Source organism: Anabas testudineus, chromosome 23, assembly GCF_900324465.2.
Source record: "Anabas testudineus chromosome 23, fAnaTes1.2, whole genome shotgun sequence".
Lineage (NCBI taxonomy): Eukaryota > Metazoa > Chordata > Actinopteri > Anabantiformes > Anabantidae > Anabas > Anabas testudineus.
In genome coordinates, this window is record NC_046631.1 from 6013812 (window position 1) to 6032140 (window position 18329).

Below are 18329 nucleotides of genomic sequence, written 5' to 3' on the forward strand. Positions count from 1 at the left end.
TTGTTTAAATTTACCCGGCTCTGCTGAGCCTTTGATTTCAGCAACTCATTTAATTCAAATAAGCTTTTGAAGAAAAGCTATTTTTCTTTTTTCTTTTCTTTTCTTTTCTTTTTTTACTTTTTTTAAGGATGGGGGGGTAGGAGGCAGCTGTGGTGGGAAAATAAGAGGAGGCACAGAAGGGCCAATTTAACCTGGAGTGTCTGTCGCTAGTCTACCAGCTCCTCCGTTTCAAGAGGCCCGGTCAGCTTGAACTGTCTGACTTCTGTCATTTCGATCTCTTTTTATTTTTCTGCTGTAATGTATACTTTAATTCCCGCCCGCCTGCCGTCTGTGTGGAGCAGCGGCGTTGGCAGAAGCAGCTGGAGGGGAGGTGCAGGTATCATTAAGGCTCTGAGAGGCACCAGCGGAACGCTGCTGAGTGCTATACGTGGCTCCTTGCAGCGTGTGTTGATATTTCTGGGCCCAGTGAATGTACAGCTTAGTTTATTTTCAATAGGAATCCGAGCCCCGACCCCCCCCAGCTGCTTATTCGGGCTGTTGATATTGAGTCAAGCAAACACTCTCTCAGGGATGTCCTGTTGGGCAATCAGCCAAAGTCGCAAATGGAAGTCACATGCAGAGACTCCCAGAGGAAGCCAACGGGGCCTCAGTTCACACCCATCACCAATATTTTCTATACTTCTAATAAAAAAAATGCTTTTATACATAATAGTTAATTTGTAACATTAACAAGCTTTATATTTAAATCCTATTCACTCTAATTAAATATTTCCTAAAAATCTACAATTTCTCAAACAAACAAAACAAAAAATCAACATATTTATGATTGTGATTTCAATAATCAGACACCCCTCTACCTTCATTCACTGCTCTCTTTTTTTCAGTGAAATACATATGCAAATATATTTGGACACTGTCATTATCAGCCACTTAATAGGCATTTCATTAGGGATTTTCTGAATTCACGGCACAAGGCAAGTTGCCATGGATACCCTGGTGCTTAAGTAGAGTATATTAAAATGGTGCTGCCTTCCAACCACTTATATAATCACCGGTCCGTAATGGTCTCTGCTCTCTGGCCATAAGCAACATATCGTGTGATCAGCATTGCCCAGGACTAAAAAGAGCCCTACCCACTCATTATGCCTTATTTGGCTTTATTTATTTATTTATTTATTTGTAGGAAGGACTAAGTGGCTCATGAATTGTGCTTGTGGAACATTTGTGTGACAACTAATGAATGGCACTGATGTGTGTGCTCTGTTTCATACGTGTGGTGCTCTGCTCTTTGGGAACATTAGTTATCAGTGTGTGGGAGTTGTTAGGGGCAGTTCAGCATATTTTAGTAGATGGTGAAATCACTTCATTTTGTCTGACTGGCTCTTAAATGTGAGAATGGGCGAGAGAAGTCAAATGGATAACCTCCCAAAGTAAACGTCACTGGGCTCTTAGAAATAAAACCCATGCAGTCAGTGGAAGGGTTTTGTAGTAGTCTTGTCCTCCGTCCACCTTTCACTCTTTAATTTCTGATTCTGATTCCACTTCTGCATATTTAAATAGTAGTGCATGTTCTGTTGTATGATATTCACTGAAATTCCATTAATGGGCTTGTTTTATTTATTTTTTGGACTGGTTATGAAAGGATTCATAAATCATGGGACACATGACTAACGGACAAACGTGGCAGTGTGTGTACTTTGTGGTGGCCTGGTGGTGAGTTGAACTGGTGCTGGAGGCAGAAATGATGAGGAAAACCATTGTGATCTGTGCTTGACATTCTCTGCCTCAGCGACAATGTTCTCCACGGTGGCTTTAATTGAAAATGAATAGTTAGTAGCAGTAGTCGTATTGACTATATGCTTGTGTGCGTGTGTGTAAACTGTGCAGTGTTAGGAGACAAGGAGCAACATCCGTTGCCCTCGTTGTCACAGCATTGCACTGCATCTCAGATCCACCGCTCCCCTCGCTGCTGCTGCTCCTGCCAGGGTTGTAACCAGCTGCTGCCACCATCACCCCTCCCCACTGTACCCACTACACATGTCTATCTCTCTCTCCCCCTCCTTTTCTCTCCTCTCACTGTTCTGCTGCCACCACATCAAGACGCTGGTGGGCCTGTTTGTCTCCGTTGACCTTGGCAGCAGAAAGCCCTGGAAGAAGAGACAGTCAGAATAAATACCTGAGAGGAGGGGGCACACAATTGTCACAGATGTGTAGAAATAGGCATAGCATTCCCCCTAGTGAAGCGAATGTTTCTAAGGCCAGGGGCCTCTTGTTTGTCTTTTCCAGTGAGGCACTCTGCGTAGTTTATTAAAGGGGCTGAAGGAGCTTTCTAGCCTGAAGCCCTTAACGCTGAAAGAGAAATGGGAGAAATTACAGGCATAATGTGGATGCTTAGAGCAATTAACAGCAGTTGTTTAATGTTAGCCCCTCTGCCTCTCTCTGTTGCTGTCTTTTTTTCCTCTCTCGCTTGCTTTCGCACTCTTGTCATCTCCCTCTTGCTTTTTCTCCGCTTGCTTCAACTTCCCACGGTCTCTCTCACTCTGCCACAATTGTTTAGTGTTTATCCTCTCTGCCTCAGAGCTCAGACAGTTGACACTAATGAAAATGCTACATCTTTTGGTCTGTGTTGGTCTCTTAATAATGATATCATACAGCTGAAATATGCTCCAGTGGAGCCAGGGAGATAATGTGCTATTCAGAGCCTGTTAAATCATGCCAGCGCACCGCTCAGAGCTGTGAGTTCAAGTGGTCTTTACCCCACGTTAGGGGCTACATCTTTTCCTAAATAAATCTGTCAAAGTTCTTGCACTCCCTATAACCTCATGCTGTGGCTGTCTGTGTCTGTGTGCCTGCACGTGTTTGTGTCAGTCAGTGTAAAACTGTGAATTGAATTCTGCATCTCTGACAGAGTCAGATTTGTGTTTGTGTTTGATTCTCTGTATTGAATAGGGCACAAACACACGTATGCAAATAGAAATAGAAAAACATCCAATTTTGTATGAGATCTCTCCGGCCCATGTGGCACAGCAAGCTGGTGGCATATGGACTGGGTTTCTGCATCTGCTGTGTGCAGACTGGGGGCTTTGTACTCCTCTCTCCTGGGGAAGACCGAGTCTTTCTTCTTGCCAGTAGATTCCTGTCTGTTGGAGCGACTAAGAAAAACATCTGTGGCATGCAAGGGAGAGTGAGTGAGGAAAAGAGAAAGAAAGAGAGAGAAGAGGGAATAAAAAAAAATGACTAAAGGATTGGCAAACACCATTAGCCCTAAATGTTCCATCTCATTGCCTGATTGCCTGTTGTGCATTGTTTACAGTAGGAGAAACATGTCGATACATCAGCTCCAGCACAGCTGAGCCCAGCCCAGCTTCATTCAGCTCACTTCAGCCTTTGTCAGCTTCTTTAGCGGTCCGAGGGGACTGCGTTTTTTGCAGTTACACTTAGAGATCCTTAACTAATTGATTTGGAGAGACTTGTTCAAATATCTGAACCATGATGTAAGACATATTTACAGAAACATTTAGTTTTAATTTAAAAAAATAAATATCTCCCCTTCCCATTGACTCTCCACTGTGTTGACAATAAGTTTTTACTTTGGTCAGTTCTGTTGTTTTTGTCTAAAAGAGGTTTTTCTATAGACGACAGTGATGATAAGAGATTAAAAAATGAGCTAAGACTGATAACACGGGGACAACAGAGTCTCCAAAAGTATCATCTTTGTATTTTGTCTAAGAAAAAGTGAGGCAGCGTTCGACATGTGCAGGTCTCCCCAGAACCTTTGTGGTCTCCCTCCCCTCTCTGATTCCTCTACAAAGCGCCTCAACCCCCCCATACAGAGACACACACACACATACACACACACTTACACCCCCCACACACACACACCATTCCTTTGCCAACCATCGCCACCCACCGCCCCCTCCTCTCCGCTCCCCGCGACCAGCCCCCCTACCCCACCGATCAAGCCACTGGTTTTTGTGTACTATTGGTCCTCAGGCGTCAAAACAATCCAGCGGGGCTGCCTGACTTGTTTTAATTAGGCAGCACAGAAACGGCAACTGTCTCTCAGACGTGACCAGGCAGAGGTGCTTTCCCCTCGCACTACTGTAAATACCGCTGTAAATACTTCTCTGCTGATGTCTTTGACAGTGAGCGTCAGCTAGTTCCTCTCTACTTTTTTTTCTATTCTCCTTTTTTTCTACTTTTGAAGCTCTGTTTTCTACTAGTGGCATTTCCCCTTCTCGTCGTTTTTGATACACACTGATGCTTCTGAGCTTCTGAGAATACTTCTTCAAATGCTTCTTACTGGTGAGAGTGGATTTCTCTCTCATTGTTTTAAAGGTAGGTCATTTTCTCCTTTGCAGTCATGAACTATTTATGACTTTGTTTGGATGTACTTGGTGGTATTGTAGCAGGACTTTGTGATAGCGTGTTACTTATAATGCATGGTTGTGATATGGCTAATTGTTTTTGAGAGCCCTATACACTCTCTGCCAGAGCACGTTGTAGAGGCTACCGACTGCCGCTCAGCCCTCCACTAATCCCATTCAGACTCTTTACATCGACGTGCACACACACACTTTGACATGCACACAATCAGAGCTGAAAAGAAAAGCGGTGAACTGCACCAGAATAAAGCCAAACACACATACCTTTATGGGGAATGCTTCTCTTACAGCGGCGTCCTCCAGTTCTGCTTCTCTCTCCGTTTCCCTCTCGTCTCAGTGGTGCCGGCTACATAGAGCAAAGTAGAGAGCCAGTGTCTGGCAGGTTGTGTGTAAGAGCGTGTGTGTGTGTGTGTGTGTGTGTGTGTGTGTGTGTGCGCGTGTGTGGGTGTGCACAAGCATAAGAAAGGGAGAAATAGAGAGTGTTCAGAGGAGCAGATGTGTGATTAGAGTGAGAGTAGTGCAAGCTGTCTGGGAAGCATGCAGCCGAGGTGCAACGGGAGAGCCGCCGAGCATCCTGCGGGGAGTCACAGCACTCCGCGTGTGAAGATCCCCTCACACACTCTCACGTACACACACTCTCTCATTCACACACAGGACCCACCCACACACACAGTGTCCCTACACACACAGGTGCTCTTACACATTTGCACGCAAATGTACTGATAAACTATTTTTTTTCTTTATGCCTACTTTCAAAAAGTCTCTCAAATAAATAAATAGAATCAGATTTGAAGGTCATTCCCTAAATTAAAAAATAGCAAAATAGATATCCAACTAATAATTGCCGGGTCTCTCATTTCCAATAAAATGGGGAATGAAATGATAAGTAGTGTTTTCCAGTAATTGTGATATATTTCATCAGCAGCAGGCAAAGAAATGATGGTCTAATTATTTCCAGTGTGGCGAGAGAAAGAAGCCACCGTGTCTCTGTCATAAATTTCCATTTTGTACACTGCCTCCCCCCTACCGTTCACACTCATGCACACACACACACACACACACACACACATATATACTCACACACACACGCTCCCTCCGCTGTCCCCTCTCCCACTCTTTTCCTTCTCTCCCCCAACTCAAGCCTCTCCTGTCGGGCCTGCATGTCCGACCTGCACAGGGGGCCCTGGTCGGTAATTGCCCCGGTGACAACTGGAAATGATAGAATAATTGTCAGGAGAGGCGTCTGGGCTTTCTTTCTTTTTTTTTTTTTTTCTTTTTTTTTTATAATGGGGCGAGGGTGATTTAAGTATGCATGAATGGCACGGTGCTGGTGAGGTGGCGAGAGAGGGAGAGGAGAGGAGAGGAGAGAGAGGGAGTGGGGGGAACTGGGGCGGGGGCTGGGTGGTGGGTGGTGTACGGGGGAACTGGCTTGTTTATGATGCCATCCCCCATAAACACGGCTGAAGTGATGACACAGATAGTGTTGCCTCTCCACGCGGTGACACCAGTCGACTTGCGGCCGTTACTGCTAGACACCCTCTGCGGAGGCAGAGGCAAGCACTCTGTTCTCTGGTCAAGCTCTCTGGCACTCCTCACCTTCAGGTAAAAAAAATAAAGTCAGGTAGACTCTGTCCATCCATCCATCTTTCCACCCATCCATCTTTCCACCCACCCGTCAGTCTTCTGTCATCCGTAGTCAACTCCAGGCTCTTGGCTGTGTTTAATGGTTGTGTTTTATTGCCGAGCTGTGTCTCCTGCCTTCCCCGCTGGTCGTCCCACTGTGTAACCGTGCGGCCTTGGTCTGCGGGCTCTGTTAATCTGCTGCTAATTAGTGCTGATGAACGGCTCGGTGTGTGTGCCTGTGTGTGTGTCTGTGCATGCGTACAAGCAAGTGTGTGCATGCGTGCGGCGATGTGGCTTTGTGTGTGTGCGCGTGTGTGTGTAAGTGTGTGTGTGTGTGTGTGTGTGTGCTCACTTACTCTGGTGTATCTGCTCTTATACTAGTTGTCCGGTGTGTTTTAGTGTTCTTTAGTGTTTTTTTTTTTTCTTTAGATGTTACTATTTGGTTGCTAAGGTAATCACTGATGAATAAAATCACGGTGACAGAGATTCATCACTACAGCTTAGCATAATAAAAGGACACTGTGTAATCTTTCATAAGCCAATAACAATCAAATATTAATCAGCTGCACATATGTGCTTTGAGAGGATAAAACTTTTACTTAAAGTTTGACTTATTTGTTTTTCTTACATCCCATCTGGTACAGAAAAAAAAAAAAACATCCCAAACCCTTTGGAGCAGATGTTCAGTTTGGAGAGGAGAGAGGTCACAGGAGTGATAATCGGTGAAGCACTAATTATCTTTATCAAAGGCTAGCAGGATAATTTGTTTACTTAAATATTGATGAGGGTGAGCAAGGCATGGTATTGGGCTATTGTGGGCATATTATTAACATTTCATAGGCTTTGTGCAGGAATGCGAAAGGGACTCTTCTTCATAATTTAATACCCTAATGCATAATGAGCTATGTGATTAGTTCATATGGAGAATTGGCCAAACTCCATTTTGAAGGCAGATAATTTACATTGTTCTCCAGAGTCTGGCATATAATAGGTTCTTAAGAGCAATAAAATTAAATGCTACACATTTTATATTTCAGCTTACAAATCCCCCTGGCAATATTCAGTTTTGAGTCTTCTTTCTCTGTTTTCTTTCTTTTTTTATATCTGTCTCATTTAGTTATTTTTTTTTTTTTTTTTGGTTTGAATTTTTTAAAGGAAGGGGGGTGGAAGAAATGAATTTTAAAATTGTTTAACTTAAACACATGTTTACCTACATGTTTTATTTAGAAGGCACGCTGGCCAATTAACACTGTTCATTAGCAGAGCTGTGTTATTTGTTTTGAAAGTTTAACCAATCACTTTGTTATGCTAATTGTGATGTAATTTAATTTGAGTTCCCGTAATGATGATGCCGCTATTATCCACATAAATGATGCAGTTAAGCAGCACGGTCTCATTTGCATGTGCTTGAAGGGAGAGAGGCTGAAAGGAGCCAGCTCGCGTATCATTCTGCTTTAATTTTCCACCTCTGTTCACTCCTGCCCTATGGGTCTTCCTGGCCTGTCGCTGGCTATTGATGATCAGCACTTTTATCTGGATTTTTTTAATGACAAAGAGTCCTTTATTTGTCTGCTAGATAGCTAGAACAGCAGAGTAGGGAAATTAAATAATGGAAATATGACACTATTAAAAAATGCAAATGATTATTTTTTAGTCGACGTATCAAACATTAAATGAACAATTGATTTATGTGCCCCCACCACACACACCTCCACAAAAATACACACCACTTCTCGTTTTCATCGGGTCTGTTTTAGATGGCTGGGGGGGAGAGTGGCTTCTTGAATTTTAACATTTCCATATCAAAGTGGTGCTTTGTTGGCAAGGACTTAATTTTTAATCTGTTGATTCCATCACAATCTTTGGTTTGGACGTTATTCAGAGGTGGATTGAAAAAGTCATGTGTGTTTTTAAAATGAAGAGGTGCAGTCAAGCGTTCAGGCAGTACACACTGTCAACCAGTCTCTGTATATTTTTGTAAAATCAATTTCTTAATCCTGAGAGGAGCAGGCGTGATCCTTTCTTCTGAGCAGTTTTAAAGTCCCCAACCGGGCATGGAGAAAGTGTGACTAAGCCGGTGTTAAAGACTGCCCATTATCTATTTTGTCCTGGGTTAGACTTTGGTAATTTTCCTGTGGAAAGATTATTTTTCTCCTGACCAGTCCCCCCTGTTATGCTCCTAATTGGTTACATAAATCTTGTCTGGTATGAATGAGGAATGTTGCGGTGTTGTCAACTGTAATCTTCACCCTTATTTACCAATTCATTAAGATCTATCGATGCAGGACTGCTGAGGGGGAATGACAACATAAATCAGAGCTGGAGACATAATGGCCCTAATCAACCAGAAATAACTGGAAATGTCACAATGAGCTATGTCTCTGTAGCTGGGCTGGCCGCGACTGGCTCCCTGCGCCTGTCTGCTGGATCTGCCGTGCTGTGGAGAAGACCAGAGAGTCAGGCCAGCAACTGTCATTAGCTCCTTTCATTTTTATCTTCTCCCCTCGACAAAAACATCAGACCAGTGTAAAGAATAAATCCATTTTCTTCTTTTTGTTTTCCAAGTCTTACTCCATGTCAAAGCAGCTCAGTCCTGATCGCTTACAGACTATAACGTCTTTTCTAAGTGGAATACTTGAACGTTTGAGGTCTATAAATACAGTTAGGTCGGAAGTACCCTGCATTCGCTGGCGCACCTCCTCTACACTTGGTAAAGATGATTGGATGAGACAACGAGGCCTCCCCTCTTTATAGGTCAATTAGCTCTGATTAGGTGGGCCGAGTTAATTAATGGAATTGGCAAATATGCAAATGAGAGCCGACTGATCAGCTTTCGTCACTGTCTTGCTCACCCGGAGCGGCGGGGCTGTCTCCTGTTTCAGCACAATGAGGTGCCCGATGGCTGACATGTAAATGTTATGGGACGAGCCTAAATGCAGGAGAAAACTAGTCTCTCTCCTCCTCTTTTTCTCCTCCTGTGATGAATGTGCTGCGTTACAGTAATATTTTGAAAGAAGTAAGTGTGCATTTACTGCCGAAGCAAAGTTTAATCTGTTTTTTATTTATGGTATAGACTTCCGCTGATGAAATTTCAACGTACAGTTTATTTTAATTTAACACGTTTTTTTATTAGTAATTGTTAAGCTGGTGTGCTATAACTCTCTTACCATTGTCATGTCTCAAAACTGAATGTATTCATATAAAAATGAATTTGTATTAACATAGTATCATGTACACTATTCATGAGTGCCTCTTGCATTTGATTCTAAGGAGACATTGTGCAGACCGCACAATTGAACATGCACTTTACACTCGTTTTCCTTTCTGTGCTCCACAAACACTGACGCTGACACACACTCGCACTCCATTCAGGGACACTTACACACTGTGGCAAATAGTCTGTCTTTTATCTTATTCTGTCTCATCTCCTTATTGTAAATAGAAGAGAATTAAGTTCTAAACATTCTTGACTGAATGTCTCCTATCACAGAACTAGAATTTCTTGTCAGCTCAAATGAAGAATTGAAATATGATTGAGGTTTTGTCAATGTAGGGCTCATTGGACAGGAGATAACCACATTTGATTCTGTTGCTGTGAATAATGTTAATCCCGAAAAAGGCAAAGTCCATTATTCATATTCATCTCTTTTCATTTGGCCCCACTCCTGATTTTGTAAATATGATTTCTTCAGCCCCCTTCTTTCCAAAGCAATCTTTATTCACTGGTGAAGCACTTTTGAAATTCGTCTATCAGAGAGCAGAAACCATTACCATACACAGGTTTATAAGAAGTAGTCATTAATGCTCTTTTATGGTGGTCCTTTAGTGCCAAAAAGGAAGCTTTTAATTCTAAGGCATGGCAGCCTGGCTTGCCTTACTTAATCCGACAGACTGGGTTTTGTCGAATGCAGCTTTCCAAGTGGTCGTTTTTCCATCACCGACTCCAAACTCACTGCTTGAGGCTGAAGGTTGTAATAAACTGCTTGGGGTGTCCATGTGCTGCGACAACGTGCTACCAGAAAAAATTACAGTACACACCCCAGCACAAACAAACATGTGATCATTGAAATGTATGGTTCCTTGCATAATCTAAGGCTTCTGATTAAGTTGTTTTAAACTTTTTCTGTCCTCCATTGTTCAGTCTTAGATTAAATGTATCACTCGTTTTTTTAGTCAGCACATATGTGGCATTTTGATTTATTAAGCAATCTGAACTATTGAATATGGGAGCCCTTGCCCTTGCCCAGTTACTTCTTTATTTTGTATGCATAGTAACTTATGGCAATGATGAATTAATTTCACTCAAGCACAGAATCTGTGATTATTTTAAATTGTAACCATATCTCGACTTGATCAGGGAGCTGTGAGGAGTCAGCAGACTGTGAAATGTAATTTCTATTATTTTATTTTATTTTTTTATTTTGATCTCACAAACCAAAAGAATTCCCGGCAGCCACCTGAAATGTGAACTGATAATGAACGAATGTCTGAGATCACACATTTACTGGACACGTTTTGTTTTTTTTTTTCCCTTTCATTTTTTGCCGTCCTAATGAAAATGTTTTTTGCAACTCGTGCATAGAAAATGGGGGAATGGATCCGTTTTCTAGATTAAGACACAGCAGTGAACATCCTCACGCTGAAAATGGATAGCCCAGAGACTCTGAACCAAACCAGTGTCAAGCCTGTTGTGTGTTAACAACATATCGTGTGTGTGTGAGTGTGTGTTAAGTTCCCCCAGACAGTGTTGGAGCACAGACAGCTGTGTATTCCCACTAGATGGATGGCCAGTGTCATAGTGTGTGTTTACTGCACATGATAGAGCGGTAGACAGGCCAGGTAATGAGGCTACATTAAGGGCTTTTAGGGCTCGCAAACAAAGATGGAGGGCTGCTTCTTTCCACTTTAATGATAGGTATGTGTGTGTGAGAGGAGAGAGAGAAAGAGAGGAGAGTTTGTGTGTGTGCGTGTGTGTGTGTGTGCGTGCGAGAGCGAGCCAGTGAAAGGCTCAGTTCTCCTTACACCTTTGTTGTGGCACTTATCGGAATAAAAAGGAGAAATTCTCCCAATCTCGAGGCCAAATGTGTCGCCAGGACCCTCTCCCAGACTCCGCACCTGATGGAAGATACAGATTTGCGTAGTGCAAGATTCGAGTGTAAATATTTGCTCAAGCTGGAGAGGAAAAGCAAGCAAGGGTATGGTTGCACAAAGAATGAGACAAAAGCTGGAGTTGGTCTGAAGCTTTTGCAAATAAAGTGTCTGTCTGTGTCTATCTGTGCTTCATCAGGAGGAGCCTTTCCTTCTATTGAGCCTCCGCTTTAATAGAAATGTTGGAGCGATCGTTGACGACAGTAAATTTAGAGAGTGCCGACTTATCTCTGTCTCTCACTATCTTTCCACCACCCCACAACCTAAACACTTAGTATCACTATCATCTTCCTTCCCATAGCTATACATCTACAGAATTACCAGCGTATTACCAGGCCAATAACAGCTTTTCTCTCTGTTTCCGATCATGATAATAAGCAGTCTAGGCTCTCCCTCCTTGGAAGATTATGGCTTAAGGAAATGGCATCAAATAGCAGGTGTATTGAAATGCAGGACACCGGCAATTTATAGGATGTCAAACACACGTGCGGGGAAACCGGCAGCCTCGCTCGTGTGGCATTAAAGCCGCCTGCTACGCCGTGGATCAGAGCAAGGGCCCGAGTCGATATTGTAGCTGGAGTTGCTGCGGCTTCTTCCGGCCCAGTTGGTTTAGGACAGGCTGAGCTGGGGTCAGGGCTGCTACCCCTTCGGGGGGAGGGTGTAGGGCATGGAGAACCTGAGGTAGGCACACACATGCACAAAAGTAGATACACACTTGCATACAGTCACACCCTCAGGTGCTGAAAATTGTCACTATCTGTCTCTCTTGAGTATTGTGTGTGTGTGTCTGTCTATGACAGACCTATCGCCCCCACAGTCAGATCTGCAGCTCGGTAGTCTGCTCATCATTGCAGCCTGGCTGTGTTTCTAATTGACATTCTAATTGGCAGATTTGAATGCCGCCTTCAGATGGCTAATTAATTTATCTCACCGCAGTCATTAAGGTTAAAGCACCATCTGATCTCTGCGAATATACTTTGCATATATCTGCATTATCATTATGTTGCAGTTAGACATATTGCACAGATTTTTTTTTTGGGGGGAGAAGGGAGGGAAGATTATAGCACCCAGATTAATCTGGGAGTTGGGTTTTTATTGTTTGTATATTGGATCCAAATTATGCGCCTGATTTTTGAAGCCTGATTCTTCTTAATTTTTTTTTTTTTTTATTTATATGTTATTAATGTTTAACACATTTCTAATCATATATAAGCTCATTAAAAGTAGATTTCATTGGTTTGTTAATATCAAAGTGGCAGTTCCGCTGCAGTTTGCATTGCATTCAAATGTTATTAAAAATCCTTATTTCCTTGTCTCATATATCTTCAAGTTTTCTGAACATTCATCGCCGGTCCAAGAAAAGAAAGCAGAAAAAAGAGAGATCCAGGCTCCATTAGAATGTTCATAAAATTGTAGTAAAGGCAATCAGACAGTCTTTCTCTGAATATTTTAAACATTGGGCATGTAAAATTTATGCCTAATTTGAATACTTATTAGCCGGCTGATCTCGACTGCAGCCTTGAGTTTCTTATGCTGAGATTCATCACCGGATTGGATGTCACATTGTGCCAGTCTTCGCCCCACCGCCACCTTCCTCCCTCCCACTCACTCTCCTTTTCTTTCTCTTTCACTCTCTTATTTTCCTCTCTCTCTCTCTCTCTCTCTCTCTCTCTCTCTCTCTCACTCCATCACCCCCACCCTCTCGGCTCCCCTTTCTCTCTGTCTTTTTTTTTTTTTTGTCTCTTTCCATCAGTAGAGAGCGGTGCAGTGTTAAACAGGGGCCTGTTTGTTCACAAGCACGCCTTGTCCTGGCGTCTTCCCTATTTACTTGCGTCCCGGGCAGCTGTCGCCCTGCTCTGTGTAACAGCTCAGCCCTGTTTGTTCTCCCTGCCTGGATCCTGTTTATCCTGGCTGTGGACATCCTTTAAGGCCTGTCTTGTATCTGCCCCTCGTCAAACGCACAAACACAAACACAGTGAAGGACGTGCACATACTTCTATTAAAACCTTATTTACTGGCCAAAGAATACACACGGTACCCATGTGGGCTGGGAACCAATGCACACACACAAACACAATCAACATTTGTCCTACTTTTGTTGCATGTGTGTCATTAGGTTGCTCTTGCACATTTAACAAAAATGCTGTAATTTATTTTTTGTATTGTAAATGTAAAAGTGGCAAACTGCTGTTGAATTGTTGGCGTGCCTCCCAGCTTTGAAAGCAAACCTCTCTGTAAGGTAGTGGTAGTTCAGTATTTTTTTACCTGCAAAATATTAATTGTCTTAAATTTTATTCAAATACTATTTTAAATATGAAATAATTATTTTCCTAATGGATGCAGCAGCACATTCATAATTCTACAATGAATCATGAGTTGCCGTTTGCCGGGTTTTAGTGTCTTATATTCATTGTAAGTGTGTCGACTGATGTTGGTGGGGCTCCTCTCTGCCCCAGTGAAGGTACAGAGCATTAAATGCAGGGGAAAATGATAAAACATTTATTACTGGAGAGAGAGAAGGTTATATGCATAATTTATGCTGTTTTTAGCACAATCATTAGTGATATTCGCGATAGTTTTTTCCCCCTTTCTTCACTCCTTTTTTCTCTCTCACCAGTTTTCCGTATCTTACACTTGCTGATAGATGTAATTCAATATCTTATATTTACTGTTGTTCTAAATTTCACCCCATCAAGTTTGATTGCAGCTTAACATCTGGTTTAATTGTGTCCCGTTGAGAGAAGTGATGATGATTTTTTCTTTTTTATATATATATTACAAAATAAATGACTGTATGAGGTTTGATTAAAGAAGAAGGAAAAAAAGGAATCATGCCAATAAAAGACATGAGCATCCTGCCTCTATGGAAGCCTGCGAGGCAGATTTTATTTAGCCACAGCAAAGATGACAAACCCATTATAGTCTTCATCAAACGCCCTGCACCGTATGATTTGGTGCCTCCTCCTCCTCCTCCTCCTCCTCCTCCCCAGCACCAAATTTAAATTTTACATGATTAGCTTTGCGTCATTAGGCAACTTCATTCAGATGTGACACACTAAAAATCTGACAGCTTCAAGACGGCAAATATTTTTAGGAGAGCCCGTAGTTCTGTGTTTTGTCTTACTATCCTAAAGCGTAATTGAGACATTAAGAATTAAGCACATGCTCGCTTGTAAATCACACATTTATTAAAGCATATCATTTTATTTATTTCCCACAAATGTATTTTCATTAGAAATAGTAATGACAAAAATAATAAAACTTTATTCCATGAAGCCAGATGCTTTGATTTATGCCCATATTTTAGTAGAGAAAAACATTTCTACATTTAGGATCCCCTCATATTGCAAATAGCGCCAGGACGTGCATCTCTTTGTATTGCTTCATTTACACAATGAATGCATAATTGCTCCTCCTGCATCCCCCCCTTATCCTTTCACCCCCTCCCTCTTCTTTAAATGCTTTAATTTGCAGAGGGAGACTGAGGGCTTGATAATGGAAGCGTTAAAAAAAAAAAAAATAGGAGGGAAAAAAGGGGGGAATTGTAACAAGAAGAGCCCTAACCGGTGCCTCTTAATCACTTCTAGGTTTTAAATCATGATGATGCAGGAGTCGGCCACAGAGACAATAAGCAACAGTTCAATGAGTCAAAATGGAATGAGCACCCTAAGCAGCAGCCAATTAGAGGCTGGCAGTAGAGATGGGAGATCAAGCGCTGGTGACACGAGCAGCGAAGTAAGCACAGTCGAGCTGCTGCATCTGCAACAACAGCAGGTAAGTTGTGTTTCTCCCCCGTCTCGTCTCTCTGCCGCTCTCTCTCTCTCTCTCTTACTCTGTTTTCCCCTCGCTCTCCCACTCTGCTCTGTTCTCTTCTCAGGCAGCGCTGGGGTTTTCTACATAGGCAGGAGGCAAAATAACATACCATGCTATATTTTTTTTATTTTGTTGCTGTTGTTGTTTTAGTGTGCTTTTTTTTAGTACGTGGAAAAACCGTTGTTTATTTAATCAGCTGTTTGTGTTGTTGGTAAATTCTCCCGTTTGTTGAGCTGTCGACACATTTTCCCTGAAGCTGTGAGTGATGCAGAATGAGGAAAATGTTGCAGTGACTGTTGTCGTTGGTTATAGATTTAGCTGTTTTTTGTATTGTGCAGTGGCATCTCAGGTTGTATCTGCAGACTTTTTTGAAAGCCATGTGAGGCCAAGAGTGTGTGTGTATAGTTGTGTGTGTGTGTGTGTTGATGTGTGTGTGTGTGCGTGCATGCACATGTAAGAGTGGGTGCGAGAGCATGCGTGAGAAGGGAAAGAGTGTGTGTGTGTGTGTCAAAGCATCGTACGGACCAGTTTGGGTACTCTGTGTGTGTGTTTCTGTCATGGCAGTGCTGTATCCACAAGAGGGCCTCCTAACTCGGCACTAGTTGGAGGCTCACACACACACATACAGGCACTCCAACCACAGACACACCAGCGGCAGAAACCTTTGACCGGGACACTTCTGAAAGACTAATTTGCACTCAGCATCTTCATCTCACCTTCCAGCTAGAAAATAACTTGTATCTTCTTAGACAACTTGATAACATCTCCTGTTTGTTATATATTGCATTTATTTTACAGTGATTTGTTGTTTGGTTAAAGACACCACTAACTAACTAACCACATCGGAAATATTTGATGTCTTCAGTCGCTTTAACTTTTCCCTTTTTCAATTGTTTTCATTTACTTACTCTATTCTTCTCAGTAGCATCAAGCCGAGGGTAGATGAGCTCCAAGGGGGGTGTGGGAGTGGTGCTTGGGGGGGCAGGAGTTGTGAAAGTCAGTCACCAGCAGAGTTAAGGAGTCAAGTGTCTTTCGTGTCTTTTCACGGTGAATGATGGCTTTGACAGTTCGCCAAAAGAGCAGTGGGAGATGAGGTCAGAGGGCTGTGCTTTGGGGCGGATGGGGGACAACGCCGTGGGTTTGTAATGATGCGTGCTGTCCTTTTGGCTTGATGGGAATTTTCATGCAAGCGTGGATTTGTGTGTGTTTATGTGTGGTTGTGTGTGTGTGTGTGTGTGTGTGTATTTTTGCAGGCAGCTGAAGCCCTGTAGTCACTTTGGTCAGGCCAGTACAATAGATGCTGCTGTGATTCTGTATCTGTGTGTGTATGTAAAGGGTGTGGGGGCATTCAATGAAGCATGTCCTGTAGCCCCCCTACCATCTCCTCATCCATCTCGCATACCCTGACCCCATCTCTCCATCCACAGTACAGCCCCAGTGGTCCTGCTGGTGGCTGCAGCACTACAATAGCACTGTGGCCACTCTGCCACTCTTAACACTCAGACACCTGATTGGGGTCGATTCGCTGCCGCTCTCAGTCATCACTCTTTTACATTTGAAGGTGTGGGTGGGTAGAGTGTTGTGTGTTCTGTGTCAATATTCGATACGGTAAAAAAGGAAGAGAGAGAATTAAAGCATACTGTTAAAGCATTCACATCATATTTTGGAATGTGAAAAGATTTTGGAAAGATTGGATTTTTTCTTTTTATTTTGAGTTTGTTTTTATTTTTATTTTCTTTCTTTTCATTAACTTTATGCAAAACGAAACACATACTGCATATAAATAAATGTTTGTAATGTGAATTTTATTGAAAATCTGCTGCATCCAAGCAGTTAGTTTAGTGATGTAATCTGGGACTCAGTTATTAAAATATGTCTCTTTGAATTGAGCAGAGAAAAGTGTGTGTGTGTGTGTGTGTGTGTGTGTGTGTGTGTGTGTGTGTGTGTGTGTGTGTGTGTGTGTGTGTGTGTAAATGTAAACTAAGTGATCTAAAAACAAAGATGCTGTTCTCTTATTTTAAAAAAAGTCCATAGCACTGAGAGAGCAGAGCAACATAAGCGCTAAGAGCTGCCTCGGTGAGTGGGGCTGGCGAGTAGTGTATGACAGTGTGTGTCTTGTAAAGAGGCCAGCCCAAGCCTTCTCCCAAGCAAGAGACAGACACATTGAAATGAGCAGTCCAGCTAACAGGTCTCTGGAGGCTTTTTAAAACAGGGGTCCTGTGCTGTTAACTTCACACACACTTCCTGTGGTGCGCTCACGCTGCATCTCTTTGTTGGAGAGAGTAACAGTCCAAGGAACAAGACAAAATATCAGGCTTTTTTTTTTTTTTGCATATATCTGTTAGCACTAGCGTGTTCATCTGTAGAAGGTGATTGTGATGTTGACAGGTACGTGTGAGTGAGTGATAGCTCGCATGTGTGTGTATGAAGCTTGGATATTGTGCAGTCATATATGCATGCATCTGTCCATGCACCTCTTTTGCACCTGTGTGAAGCTAAAAAAAAATTCCAGTCCGTGTCTGCTCTGAGTCCATTTTGAAGGAAAGCTGTTGGGTGTAATTTTCCACCCATATTTGGAATGACATTGAGTGGTCCAGTGGGTATAGATGCTCCAGTCTCTCATCACGCTGCTGGGGGGATGATTAATAATAAGCACTGATGAATTCTCCACTATCCCTCTGGGTTCTGCCATTACCTAGCAGCTCCAAAATACCACCTGCAGCTATAATTAGAAAAGCAGCATCTTAAGGTCTTGTCGTTTTAGATTGGGCCAAAGGCTTATAGGACACAGATCAAGACACACACAGAAGCAATTTCTCCATATTCAAATATTGATAGTTGAGCTTTTTTTTCAGCAAACAAATAATGCTTGTTTTATTAGGTTGCACATCCTGTATATAACCTGTACTACTTTTTGGTTATTTATACAGGTCATTGTGTTTAGGTTGAAAGCCACACACTCTGTTATCCATATATCTGAATAATAACCATAGTGTCACAATTGAATTTCCAGCCTTTAATTTCTGTCAGGCTTTCATCACCCCATTCCCAAGGTTGTCTAAATAGACCTAATTTGATTTGAGATCACAGATTAGATACCCACTGTATCTGATTGCAATTTGCCAGCTGCAGATATGTATCAGGGCAAATGATGAATGTTGCTTAACACTAATTACTGTGATAAAATGATGACTATAAAAGCTCCCTTGGTAAAAAAAAAAAAAAAAAAAAAAAGTGCTGTGCTCATATTACTAATCAATTTATCATTGGCCATAGTTAGTCTTATGTTTTATTATTATAAGTTGCTGGGAGCCATGCATTGATCTTTGGATCTATACCATAATGTCCTATAATGAGCCT

General features: G+C 42.3%; 1 protein-coding gene across 2 annotated transcripts in view; it reads left to right on the top strand.

The window, feature by feature from the left end:
• Positions 1-18329, top strand: part of foxp2 (forkhead box P2) — an 87810-nt gene that overhangs the window by 16751 nt on the left and 52730 nt on the right. The window contains exon 3 of one of the 2 annotated variants that reach the window (XM_026364395.1): positions 14744-14930. The exons of the other annotated variant lie outside the window; for it this stretch is intronic. Coding sequence (XP_026220180.1) covers positions 14754-14930 — 177 coding nt within the window. The 5' untranslated portion in view covers positions 14744-14753. The remainder of the gene's footprint in view (positions 1-14743; positions 14931-18329) is intronic. 2 annotated transcript variants of the gene reach the window in all.